This window comes from Scomber scombrus, chromosome 2 (assembly GCF_963691925.1).
Source record: "Scomber scombrus chromosome 2, fScoSco1.1, whole genome shotgun sequence".
In the NCBI taxonomy this organism is placed as follows: Eukaryota; Metazoa; Chordata; class Actinopteri; order Scombriformes; family Scombridae; genus Scomber; species Scomber scombrus.
In genome coordinates, this window is record NC_084971.1 from 24,687,020 (window position 1) to 24,700,362 (window position 13,343).

Below are 13,343 nucleotides of genomic sequence, written 5' to 3' on the forward strand. Positions count from 1 at the left end.
TCAGAGATGTGAAGAGATGTTGGAAGTTCAGAGCATCCAGCATTCAAAACACAGTCCTGCTAACTGCCACCTTCATGTTGATCATCTCCCAGGCAGTCTGTCTGTGCCCCCTACTGGACGCCAGCACTCACAGCAACCACGCCACAGTGAAGCGTCTCATATCACAAGCACTTCTTTAACTCAACCTTCAATCTGCCAGGCTTAAAAACCCCCCAGACCACAATCTGACACCAACCTCAATTACTTCACTGCTTTGGAACAGAGTAGCGTAATATGATATCAACACTGAATTTCTAAAGCAATATTTTGAATTCAGCTTTTGGAAATAAGAAGTGCCATAAGTTTATTTTTATCCGTGCAACGTGAAAGAAAGAGACTCTATACATAAATAAAGAGTGGAAGGGCTGTTGGACTCATTCTCATTGGTTTACAGTTCAACTCAGTTTTAAATGATCATCACTGTAAGGCTTCAATAGCTTAATCTGATGGGCACTGAGAGGCAAAGTCTGACCCAAACGACCCAAAAAGGGTCAGACGATAATGTTCTCTAATTTCTTATTTGATGTATTGCAGTATGTCAGATTCAAGCTAAACATATGGATGAAAGAGCTGATGGCTTCGACTGAATACTGCTGTCCGTTTGGCTGGGAACAAACTGAAGAAGTGGATAGGTTCAAAGACTCGGTTACGGTCATGAGGTGAATGTTTAGGCTGACAATACTGCAGCAAGATTTGAGTGTGTGTGTAAGTGTGTGCGCTTGTGTTTACAGAGAGATAAAGAGTGTGTGAGCTAAAACGAAGAGAAACAGAAGTTAAACACGCAAAAAAATGTAAAAATGAAACAGATGAGGAGATAGAGGAAGATCCACAGAGAAAGATAAACAAAGCTATGTCTAACATCTGTGTGTGTGTGTGTGTGTGTGTGTGTGTGTGTGTGTGTGTGTGTGTGTGTGTGTGTGTGTGTGTGTGTGTGTGTGTGTGTGTGTGTGTGTGTGTGTGTGTGTGTGTGTGTGTGTGTGGCGTGCATGGTTATAATGAGCGCTTTGACCTTGGAGTGGGTGATGGACAGGGTGTCCACCCAGACGCGCCAGCCACCCCACTCATATTTGATAGCGTGGTAGAGCAAGATGCGGAAGATGGCGTACACCATCTCTGTGATTTTCTGCTCCTCGCTGTTTCGCGGGTTGATGTAACACAGAGAGAGCATCCACTCCTGCCACACCGAGCACTGCAGCAGGCTCCTGAAACAAAAATGTACACAGCTACAGTATGAGAAGGTGGCGCAGGGCTGATGTAAACACAGAGTACTGTGATGTAGTTTTCAATCCTGTGAAACGGTTTAATTCTTACCTGCGGTTCTCTCTGCTGTTATTGAACAGTTTGATCATGTCTGACAGAAAAACCCTGCGCACCTCCATGCTCTCGGGGGATGGGGGAGAGTGCTTCAGCAGAGCAGCTATTACCTTCAGAATCTCTAGAATCATTAAACAGAATGGATATATTTCTGCTGAAGGCTGAAATAAAAATATTCATAGAGTTACAAAAATAACAGTGCGTGTGAAGGATACCTCTCATTGTCTGTGTTGTCCATTTTGTAAGATAATACATTATAGCAAGCTGTTTTTTCAAAGGTTATAAAAAAGTTTGGATTTGGAAACATCCAGCATTCTGTTAGGATATAAAACTTGCTTTTTGGGAACAGAAAGGGAAACTGCACAAATCAGCAGCTAAATCATACATTGGTCTCAACATGTGCAAATCATTGTGTCACAAACTATCTGAATTCCCAGCCGTACACACCTGAAAATCTGTGCCTGTGGTAAGAAAAACAGAACACAGGAGAATATAAAAGTCTGGGCCATTGATCTTTATCATAGTGTAATGGTTTTGGTATTGTTTCAAATGAGAGAGCCAGAGTCACAGGCCCTTCTGGAAGGCTTAGCTTCGGTTAAACCAAAGAGACTGACTGTTTAGATTAATTATCTAGGCAATGTCAGTGTCCATTTACTTTGAGTAGAGAGACGGCAGAGCTTGGATTTCACTTGTCTCTTCAGACCTTGGCGCTAACCGATGCCCCCTTGCCCCGGCAGACGGTTGTGTTGTTTCTACGCCTTAGTCACTCAAATTATGAGTCGCTGAACCTTTACCGCCAGAAAATTACCCCAGCATGTACCGGGAATGAGGATGGAGGGATGGCGTATTCCCTTCTTTTTTCCATTTGCTCTTGGTTCTTTTCCCTTGAGTTAATTTGAGGGAAACAGTACTTCCTCGGTTTGTTTGATTGGCTCTGACGTTACTAAAGACTGCAATCAGGGGGCCATTTTGGGAGTTTGTCACAGATTAAATCAAGAGAATGCACAGCAAAGGAGAAACAGACCACCGCTCTATGTTTCATAGAATGTGCTCACATGTACAAACCCATGATATATACCGCCTGTCTAGGATGGTTGGGTAGAAGAGTTTTTAACACAATAAAGGCTTAAGATAATCAATGTGTGACTACAGCAGGGCCTTGTCAGATTAAGGCTGGTTGGAAGTAAACCTTGGTTGTGATTATACCAAGTGCTTGGATTTCAAACTGATTAAAGCTGTTTTGCATGTGTGTGTGTGTGTGTGTGTGTGTGTGTGTGTGTGTGTGTGTGTGTGTGTGTGTGTGTGTGTGTGTGTGTGTGTGTGTGTGTGTGTACAAAGGTGCATGTGCCTGTGCAGAAGCATGAGCATAAAAGTGAGAGGAAAGTTTTCTTTCCTTTGCTGAAATGAATACTTGAGATTTCACCATATGAAAAGATTTTGTGAGCTGACGTGAAATTTGAGGTAACGGCCTGAAATTATTTAATGGGAACATTGATCAAAGCCTGGAGTTGCCATTTCAGCTTGTTATGTTGCAGCATATAGAAACTGAATATTCACTTTCTTGTCGTAATTATGCACTGGTAAAAAAATAAATAAAATATACTCATGGCATGTGTGCTAGTCTACACAGTAGTAATACATTATATAGTAATACATATACATATGCAAAGCATATACACAGTTATTTAGGTCATAAAGAATATTGATTACATTGTTATGTTAAATTACATGTCATGATCATAACAAATATGTAATCCTTAATTATAAAATGCATTCAAGATGATTCAACATGATAGACTACATTGGAAGGTAAAATAAAATATACAAGGATAACATATTTTATTATTCACTTTTTACCTCAAAATATTTAAACAAATGCATTAAAAACAATAAATTATTAACTCACTTAAATATTATTTAATAATTGATTGAATTCATGTAATGCATACATTTGTTTCATAAGCATATAAAAAGCTAATAAACTGAATTAAGTGATGCCATAATTTCATTATATTCATCATTCCTTTATGTGTAAATTAATCCTGACAAAACATGATAGGGACTAACAATACAACTAGCAGATGTGTGTATATTTTATCTATCTATCCTCATGCTAGGTTTACATCAGAGGTTCAGTTGTATGAAAATACCCTCTGGCTGCAAAATTTATGTCGCTCATTTGTTTGACTGTATATAGCAATCGCACGGTTCCATGGGGAATATCCTCTAGTGCAGTATGGAGCAATAGGTATGTAGAGGGTACGCTGCAGGAAATGATTTAGGAGAGTAGTGTGGCGCAGAGGAGGCACTTACGTGGGTTGAGAATCTTCACAGTAGAGTCGGGGTCCGGATGCTGTTTATGGATCACTTGAGTACAGATCTGTTCTGTAAGAATCTACCGAGGGACAGAGAGGGAATTCAAGTCATAAATATCAACATAGGTCTTAACAATAACAGGGAAACAAACTACACGATAGATACACATAGCTATGTTTATGTTTCACCGTCATGTTGTATATTGCTAAATAATTGTCAAATCAAGTTTCTGCAGGTGGTCAGACATACAATTTATTGTTTCATATAATTCATTAAATATTTATATTGAGCAGTAAAGGTAAAATTGGAAGAAATAGTACACTAATAAGGTGAACATTTTAAACTGCTGTTATTCAAACACATACTGCACATTAAAAATAAATAATGCCATACAGTTGAACATAAATATTTATGCATTTCTGTTTTGCAAGCGCAGGTCTTGAGCGTGAATGTAGGCTGACTGACCTCAAAAAGCACATTGTACGTTGTCATGGTGAACTGGCTGGAGTGGAGCATCAGGCGTTCAGTGAGCAGCGAGAAGAGGCCGTGACTCAGCATAACCTCCGACTTTCTCCTAATCAGAACATTAGGAGGTCAAAGGTCTGTCAGTAAACATCACTTTGCCTAAACCGTTGCTGGATCAGAAAATAATGCAGTGCATTTTTTAAACTGGAACATAACATACAAAACTGGCTTTATATAACTTCACAGAGTTAGCACAAGATATTTTTTATCTCAAAAGTAATACTGAATAATATTCAAACTGTCCTGGAATATCGTACATTTTTAGAAATGACAAGGGCAAAATCTGGAGTTTCTGATGAATCAAAAAATTGCAACGGTTGAAATCTGCAACAATATAAATCAGCTGAGCTCCAGCTGACGTTTGACATGGAGGAAATGAAAAAGAGAATCCCTGCTGACTAAGTAAGAGCAGTCCTTCACAGAAAATTCTTTGTCGCTTTCATCTCTGATCATGGATCATCTTTAGTGTTGTAAATCAGCTAAAAAACAGTGGACTGTGTCTTGCTTTTGGATCACATGGGTTAAATGGAGTTGCCAACAGGGCAAGGCTAGAGTTGTCTCGCTGCTACTATTGCAGCATAAGGTGTGCACACTGTAATTGGGGGTTACTGATAAAAATTAAGTGTGGAACACTTAAAAATACGACCTGAGCATGATCTAACAATAACACTCAAAAAACATATCATATGCTGCTCATTAGATGAAACAACAATCCACAAATGTAAGATTTATGTCAGTGAAACACACCAAATGAAAATTAGGCAGGTTTGGTCAAATGCAGCTTCTTTTTTTTGGGGGGGGGGAATTGTATCCACATAAGATTGACAGAGATTGTTCTGCACAGTACAATACTTTACAGTTGTTCTGCAACTATTAAGAACATTTGGAAATTGGCTTTGCCATACATAAAATTGATTTCAGCCTTGTCATATTTTACTAATATCAAAATTGTGTGTGTGTGTGTGTATGTGTGTGTGTGTATAAAACATTTACATTTCTACCACAGACTGAACTATATAGACATTTTAAGATCTACAACCTCTATAGTCCAGGAGCATATTCACAAGTATTTTAGGTTTTTCACTGTACTTACTTTGGTGGTAAGTGTCTCAGAAAGTAGCCCAATACTTTGAGTGCCTGCACTCTTATTCCTTCACTTTTTGATGCCAAAAGCTTGTAAATCACACTATAAAAAAGAGAAAAATTATTTTTTTTTTTTTTTTACTCAATTAAAAAAAAATCAATAATTAAAATGCACAATATTTTACACACTTGAAGCACTCCATTAGGGATTTCGCTGTACATAGCATGTACCAAGTTCATGCCAAACACATATCTATTTTAAAAACAAAAACTGATCTGTTGTTAATTTAAACAAAACAATAAGCACATACAATACAGCAATACAAGACTGAAGTTATCAATATTTAAAATTCTCAACTTTGCTTTTGACCATTCTGACACTGAGTAAAAACATACAGATAAAACATTACTACGTATGTATGTAATATGCATATAATATAAAAAGGTGATCATTACCGAATCCCATTGCGCTGGTCAAAGGCCTGGACCATAGACCCAGGATGTTCAGACATCAAAGCCACCAACAACTGCAGCACATCCATGAGATTGTCATCCTGTGGGACAAAGAGAAGAAGACTCGAGGCTATTGTGGTAAAACTACATCTAATAAAGCTGAATTATATGAGGAAGATACAGTATAAGTCAGTTTTTTTATGTCAAAGCAAATATGCGCTGTTTATTTGTATAATCTATAGTAGTGGCGGTAGCAGCAATAATGGGAGAACAGAGAAAAAATTCAGTAAAAAGCTTCTGAACTAAAGTATTACAATATGTGCTCTATAAATTTAAGGGCAGTTAGATTGAAACGTGGTTTTTTGAGCCATGTTGCAATGACCCCTTATTATTACATGGTTTTATTGTGGAACTGACCAAACTGACTGATTCATTTGTTATGCATCACTCCACTGTAAACAAAACCACTTCTGTCAGGACCTCTAACTGGCAATCTTGGAAAAATAACAAGAAACAGTAATTCTTCCTTTAGCAAGAGGAACTGTTTGCTCCTGCTGTGCATATCAGATGGTGGGAAGACACAACACAGTACAGAAGTGTTATGATGCCACCTAGTGGTGAGGTTTCTTCTGCTCAGTGCTGTATGCATTCTTACCTCGTGCATGGTAAGGAGGTAGTTGAGGATACTCTGCAGCTCGTCTTCCTTCACTCCATGATCCTAGAATATATTTGGACGGATTATTTCACCATTATGAAAACCCAAACTTGATTTGTGAGGAGGCGCACCACTGAGAAACTCAGGAAAGCTGTAAATTCAACTAATTACAACATGAGGGTTTAGGAATTTTAAAAAAGTAATTTCATTCTAAGATGAAGAGATGACCACATCATAGCTTTAAACAGCATAAAATTATACATTTAATAAGAAATATGTATATCTGGTTCAATATAAAGACACAAGGGAAAATTGTCTTCTAGTTTGTTCTTACTTATGTTGGTGTCACTGATGATCAATGATATTGGAGAGCATCAGCTACAGTACATGTTAGGCACATTATCACTGAGGGAACTACTAGTAAACATAATAATGGCATCCAAATGTAACACTTCCTTAGCTGTTTTGGCTAGGGATGTAGGTCGTGGTGGGAAGGGGCATAAACTTACCTTCATTATGAGCTGCTTGACAAACAAAAGCAGAAAAGCTCGCAAAGAAAGGATTTCCTTCTGGTTTGGCCTTCGACCATCTGAAAATCCAAAGAGGAGACAATAACTGTTGAATGTAGCTAATAAATGAGCAACTGTGCAGGAGATGAAGAAGATAGGGCAAGAAATTGTAAGGTCTACTTTTTTTCTTTTTTTTTTTTTTTTCTTTTTTTTAAGTAAAGTTCTGCACCTGATTTATCATTTGGAGGATTTGCAGTGAGAACATGTGAGAAAGTGTGTTTGTTTGTGCACACATTTCTGTGCACATGTTCGTGTCTGCATGTGAAATTTGTCTCTACATGCACGACCTGAATACATTTTTGAAAGGAGGACGAGAAGAGGAATGGGAACACCATTCATCAATAGTGTTCCATTACTGTATTATATTATATACACAGTTCATTTTTGCATTTTGTGGGCACTCTCACCTAGGCCTTTGGGTATGACTCCGCTGCGGTCCTGGGGGTTGATAACCCAGTAGTAGTATTTCAGTGTATGCATGACCTGCAGCACAGTGCCCACCCTGCGAATGGCGTTATAGATAGTCACTGTGCTGATGAACTCTGTCGCCAGGTAAGTGTACAGTATCAGTTGCACCTGCAGGAGACAAAGCACATTTGAAATAACACATACTTACACACTTTAGAGTTTGGGTGGAATAATCCAGTTTTACTGTGTCCTTGATTCTTGTTCCTATGAGAAGAACGTGGAGGATTCTAAGCCTCTATGGGTTGCCGGCAACCTATTCTCACTTAAATAGCAGTCACCGAGTTACAGGTGAGGGGATAACCTTGAACTCCAAGCTGAACTGTGAAACACTGAAAATAAAAAGTAGGGCATACAGAGCAAAAGGAGGTAATTTTAACTGTGCAGATCTATGAGTGTGCATATCTGTATTTAGTAAGCAATACGAGTTTGAGTCTACATGTGAATGTACATATCTGCATCCTTACAAATGTAACCAAGTGAGAAAAAATGTGCTGTTGTGCATGTCTGTGTATGTGTGTATTCATACATTATATTCATGTTACCTTGGGAGGGGCATGGATCCAGATGGCAGGGTTGAACAGAATGTGGTCACACAGCTGCTTGAGCAGCAAGATGCCATTCTGCAAGTTGCTAAGGTATCTGGAAAAGGCTAGCACAATGTCCAGGACAGGCCGCGTCACATGCACCTTGGAAGACTGGAGCACAGACAGGTAGACAAGGAGTGAGAAAGTAGCACAATAGGAGGTGGAAAAAGGAGGATGAAAGGTCAGTGAAAGGGGTGAATGAGGTGCAAAATGGTAAGAGGAGGGAAAGGACACATGCAGAGAAAGATGAGGAGCTCCTCTTCTGCCTAACAAGCACACAAGCCAGCTGTGACCTCTAAATACAGCTGAGGGAAAACAAAGTCTGTCTCATATTAAGTGCTGGTGTTGGTGTGTGCCTGTGTTAGTGTGTTTGTAGTATTAAGGGAATGAAGATCAACCCTATTACGTTGCTGGGTTTATTATGAGCATAGCTACTGGTACAGGAGGATAGCTCTCTTGTGTATTTCACTGCCAGATGAGCCAATTTGTGTTTGTCTTACCTTCTCCAAACTGTAGCCGATGACGAGAAAGCCTTTGCAGGCCAGGACTTGCTCTTGCATAGCCACGGAGTTCTTCAAGAGCTCCATCACAAAGGATAGCAAAGTGCAGCTAAGAGGTACACAAACAGTCAAACAGCGACAGAGAGAGAGACAGTGAGTCAGACAGTGACAATAATCTATGTAAGCTGCTGACAAAGTCCTGGCTGTGAAGGGCATATCCTACATGAAATGTGATTGAATGAGGGTGTTGTGTCCCCATTGTGCTGGGAGAACAGATTCTACTTAGCATCACCTTGAGGGCAGCACGCGTAGCAACAACGCTGCAGTTTCAAGTAAGACGGTCTCACAGCTTTCAAGCTCAGCATGACATAAAACATAAAACCTATTTCATGACTGCTTTTTTTAACACTTACTGTTGTTACATAGCGATAGCACAAACAATGTTAGCTGCGGGACCGATCTGAAAAACCAGCAGTAATAGGCTAAAAAGGTGGGGCCAATTAAAAATGTTAAAAATGTTATTTTATACTAGCAAATATTTAAACTCACCATTAACTATCAGGGAAAACGCTATGTCCAATATCATCCTAAAAATAAGTTAAATAGTGTCTCACACATCTTCAAATTGTTTCATTAACAGTATTTAATTTCTGAAAGGGGCTTACAGTATTTAGCCAATTTAAGTTATAATTATAATTCACTAGTTAAAGTTGCACATGTAAGCAGAACATGATTTTCTGGATTGCCACACAGCTGTAAAGTCCAGCAGTAGCAGGAGTTTCCATTATGCCTGAGCACAAATATAACACTGGAGCTTAACTGACTGATTATGCTACTTTACAACCATCAAACCAGCAGCCTACATATTTACACATTATATGTTGTACGCTATCACAGTGGCTTGATACCAAACGAAATCATGATAAAACTGAGTGAAGAATAAACAAAAACTACAAATTGTTCCTTGAACATTTTAAGTGTGTGTTTGTATGTGCGTGTGTCTTGGTGTTTATGTTTACCAGACAGAGGTGTCCAGCTCGTGGCTGGAGGGCTGGCAATAATCCAGCTGTGCAAATAGAGGGAAAAGGACCTGCACACCACCAATAGAGTGTATGCCACTCTGGACTGAGTGAGTCACCACCGCTTTCACATCCTGCAGAAACAAACACACATGAATCCATATGGTTACATTTAACGTGTAACACGCCAATGTACATATATGAGTCACACAGTAATCATCTAATTCAGTCACAATATTTGTTCTTTTAATCATTGTGATGTGCAATAAATTGGTTCTATGTGTTCATTTATTTGAAAGAATACTAAATTATCACAAACAAATAAAATACTGTTCTTTTATTGTACTGCTTCAATCTGCTTTCTATTCTAACCAGCACAAATCGTAATTGAACATTTGAATCTTTGACTGCTAATATTTATCCTAAACTTAAACCATTTTTACCTTTGCCAACACATTTTTTTCACAACAGTTTCTATAAAAATTCCAAGTTGTGGATATGATCGTTGTTTGAGAGGGTAAATGATATAATTCAAGAACTCAAACTCAAGTGTAAACACTTTGATTTTATTTAGTTTTGTTAGTTTAATTGACCAACGACATAACAATGTCGAAAACACAGGAAATGAGGCAGTAACTGATAAAATGTTCCGTTTAATATTAGGTAGTCTAGTGCACCAGCTGGGCTCTGTTGTTATATTTTGCAACACCAGCAGTGGTTTGGCTAAACGTTTTCATCTCTATAGGATTGGAATTTTTGAGCATGGCATGGCAAAGCTGAAAATATAGGTCACATATTATGTGAGTTTGTGTGGTGGATGGGGCATATGTTTTTGTGGCAGCAAAAGGCTCCCCCAACAAAGGAAACAAAGCATCTTCTTTGATGAGAGGGCATGAGAGAAAACTCAATTAGTGCTTGAGAAAAGACAACTCAAAGTGAGTGAAGACATGGCACTGTGTATGTGTGTGTGTCTGTGTGTATTTTCGAGCACAAAGTGGCAAACTTCCACAAAGATAACCACCCACTTCTAAAAAGGAAAAATGCAGGACATTTTTTGTGCAGCATGTAGTTCCAAACCAAACTGGAGTTGCAGGGAAGGCTAATTCCATAATTAGCCCACCAGCGTGGCATTTTTCAGCAGCTGCAGCAGTCTGGCTAGCTCAACACATTTGCACCTCTGCCCTAATGAGGCTATTAAAATGAAAAGATGCCAACTGGGCCACTTTCATTACCATGGAGGAGGAAAGACAGAATAAAATGTGGTACATACGGAACAGTGAGAGGGAAGGAGCAGGCAAACAGGAGGTGAATGAATTTGCACTGGTATTGCTTCAAAAAGGTAGCAGCATGATGGATTCTTGATTCAAGTTAAATAATGGCAATTCCAACCATATGAATTCCAATGCAAGAGCCTATCACCTGCGATACAAGCAAAAAGTTACGTTGAAAGCATTATTACCTGCAGCATGAGTGCATGGGGTGAGTGGACGAAAATGGAGGCGTTGTCCTTGGGGGAGGACTCAAGGCAGAGCTGGGCGTCTGTGGCGCGAGGGTTATAAGTGAAGGCGATACTAGCGGACAGCTTTCCATCGTACAGTAAGGTCTTATGATGCTCCGCAAACAGCAAGTCACTCTCGGCCTTATGCTTGAATGTGCCCTGAGGAGAAGGGAGTAGGAGAAGAGAGAGAAAGAGAAAGAGTTGTAGTGCCAGAGAAAATAAAACAGTGCCTGAGAAAATAAAACAGACAAACTAAATTGTAAAAAGGGTTAGTGACCAAGACTATGTCAGCACTAATAAAAGTAAGGTGTCAAATACTGTACACAGTTGCAACCGCACTGCATTAAGCAACGCGCTGTTAAAAAGTATGTTGCCTTCAAGCTTACGTTTAAAGCTGACTCATCCAACTTACCATATGTAGTGGCCCTCAAACTATAAATGATTTGTTAGCTTTATTGCCTTTGTCAACTAAAAGAGGTGGGACTTGACAAGCTGATTAACATTTGTCATCAAGTGACCATAGAAAATAAAGCAGATTCTCTATTTTTAAAGGCACCAAAAAAAGCATAGCATCCTTCGTGACAAATATCATTGGCACAGTATTTTGTTATTTAGAACATTAATAGCTGTAAAGCACACATCATTTCTCTGTATTAGTTATTGAATATCTCTAATAATAGTACTATTGCCTCTGGTGTTATGATCTCACACCTGATAACCTGGACCCAGCTGATAGATTGCCAGGATCTGCGCAGCACTGAGAGCTTCTCCAAACAGATAAACTGCCCCCATCTGTCCGCAGAACACACGGTTGGCATCTGCCGTCTCCGATGATCCCAGGAAACACTTGTCAAATGTCTGCAGCAGGGAAAAGGTGAGGTAGGGTTTTGAGGAATTAACAAAAAAGGTAAAAAAGACAGGAAAAAAATTGTTTGGGAATGAAGAAATAAATGAAAGGTCAAAAGGAAGGTAGGATGTAAGGGAGTGAAGAAGGAAATAAGAAAGTGCAAAAACAGCAAGAAAGAACAAAGGCGAATTCATGTTCGCACTTACTATAAACAGCAACACATAGCCTCAAACTAGGAGCATAGCTAACATGATAATGTTAATCTTCCTCCGGTCATGGTCAGTGAGGCAACACATCTCAATCAAGTAGCTAATTTGCTTTCTGACATACTGACATATCTAGAGGCTTATATTACACTGCAGAGGCATTTTTTATTCCTTACAAAAAATTTGATTTAAAAAATCTCATATCTCAGCATGACAGAAAGCAATCCTGGGGACTGTGACAGAGTTCATACTGTGATGTGAGAGAGGAGCACAGTGTATGTAATCATTTTCCCCTGTACTATCCATGCAAAAAGATGGAGAAAATGGTTTCACCCCCAAGCCCTCTGATAGCAAAGACTGAGATTAGATCTATGTGTGAGCAACAAGGGCACGACAGAGAGGTTTGGTTTTCAGTTTTTCAGTTTTTGAACGCACTCCAGCAGCAATATCTTGGTATTTGACAGTAAACTTGTTACATGGACCCACGTCTCGTTAACTCTAACACAGTATACAATGCAGCAGGTGGAATTATAACTGTACATTTTGCCACAGGGGTTTGTGCCATAATAGTAAAGACTCACAAATACACACAAAACACACTCAGTTATAGAGAAAAAAATTAAAAGTTAAAATAGTTTGACATGTACGCTTATTCACTTTATTCCACAGAGTTACATAAGAAGAATGACACCAGTCTCCAGTTCTATTACCAGCTGTTTCCCCCGTTTGCAGTCTTTCAGCGGACCATCTGCTAGCTGTAGCTCCATATTTATTGTATAGACATGTGAGTGGCATCAATCTTCTCATCTAACTTTGGTTGAGAGATTAAGCTTATTTCCAAGAATGTCAAACTATCCCTCTAATCAATAATCCATGAGAATTTGTTCAATTGGATAATATAACAAAAGCTTGTGGCTGATTTCCAAGAACATTTTTTAAATTGTTGCTACTTACGTCGCTGGTGTTGACAAACCAGGCAATGTCTCCGAAAGAAGCTAGTTCTCCGTTCACATAGCAGCTAATTTCACTGTTTTTCCAACGGTTGTAGACGTGAACAAGAGTCACCATGTACCACTGTGAAAACAAAAAGCAGCATACTTTCAAACTAAAACTATTACAGTATATCTGAGGTAACAATCACAGATGACAAGATATCAATAAGTCAGCATATGGTGAGACTCATCTAACCTACTCCATTAGCCTAATTCATGTTTCAGTAATCAGTCCCCTCGAGCTTAAATCCCACCTACTTAGATTTTTAGTTTTC

General features: G+C 39.0%; 1 protein-coding gene across 3 annotated transcripts in view; it reads right to left on the reverse strand.

Annotated features, from left to right (window-relative positions):
- Positions 1-13,343, reverse strand: part of lrba (LPS-responsive vesicle trafficking, beach and anchor containing) — a 184,977-nt gene that overhangs the window by 139,552 nt on the left and 32,082 nt on the right. For all 3 annotated transcript variants that reach the window (XM_062432960.1, XM_062432951.1, XM_062432944.1), the window contains exons 7-21: positions 13,031-13,150; positions 11,735-11,881; positions 10,985-11,182; positions 9,526-9,659; positions 8,507-8,615; positions 7,965-8,117; positions 7,362-7,530; positions 6,895-6,974; positions 6,386-6,448; positions 5,734-5,831; positions 5,288-5,380; positions 4,135-4,243; positions 3,667-3,748; positions 1,351-1,474; positions 1,049-1,241 (exon numbers count right to left, since the gene is read on the reverse strand). In XM_062432960.1, coding sequence (XP_062288944.1) covers positions 1,049-1,241; positions 1,351-1,474; positions 3,667-3,748; positions 4,135-4,243; positions 5,288-5,380; positions 5,734-5,831; positions 6,386-6,448; positions 6,895-6,974; positions 7,362-7,530; positions 7,965-8,117; positions 8,507-8,615; positions 9,526-9,659; positions 10,985-11,182; positions 11,735-11,881; positions 13,031-13,150 — 1,872 coding nt within the window. The remainder of the gene's footprint in view (positions 1-1,048; positions 1,242-1,350; positions 1,475-3,666; positions 3,749-4,134; positions 4,244-5,287; positions 5,381-5,733; positions 5,832-6,385; positions 6,449-6,894; positions 6,975-7,361; positions 7,531-7,964; positions 8,118-8,506; positions 8,616-9,525; positions 9,660-10,984; positions 11,183-11,734; positions 11,882-13,030; positions 13,151-13,343) is intronic.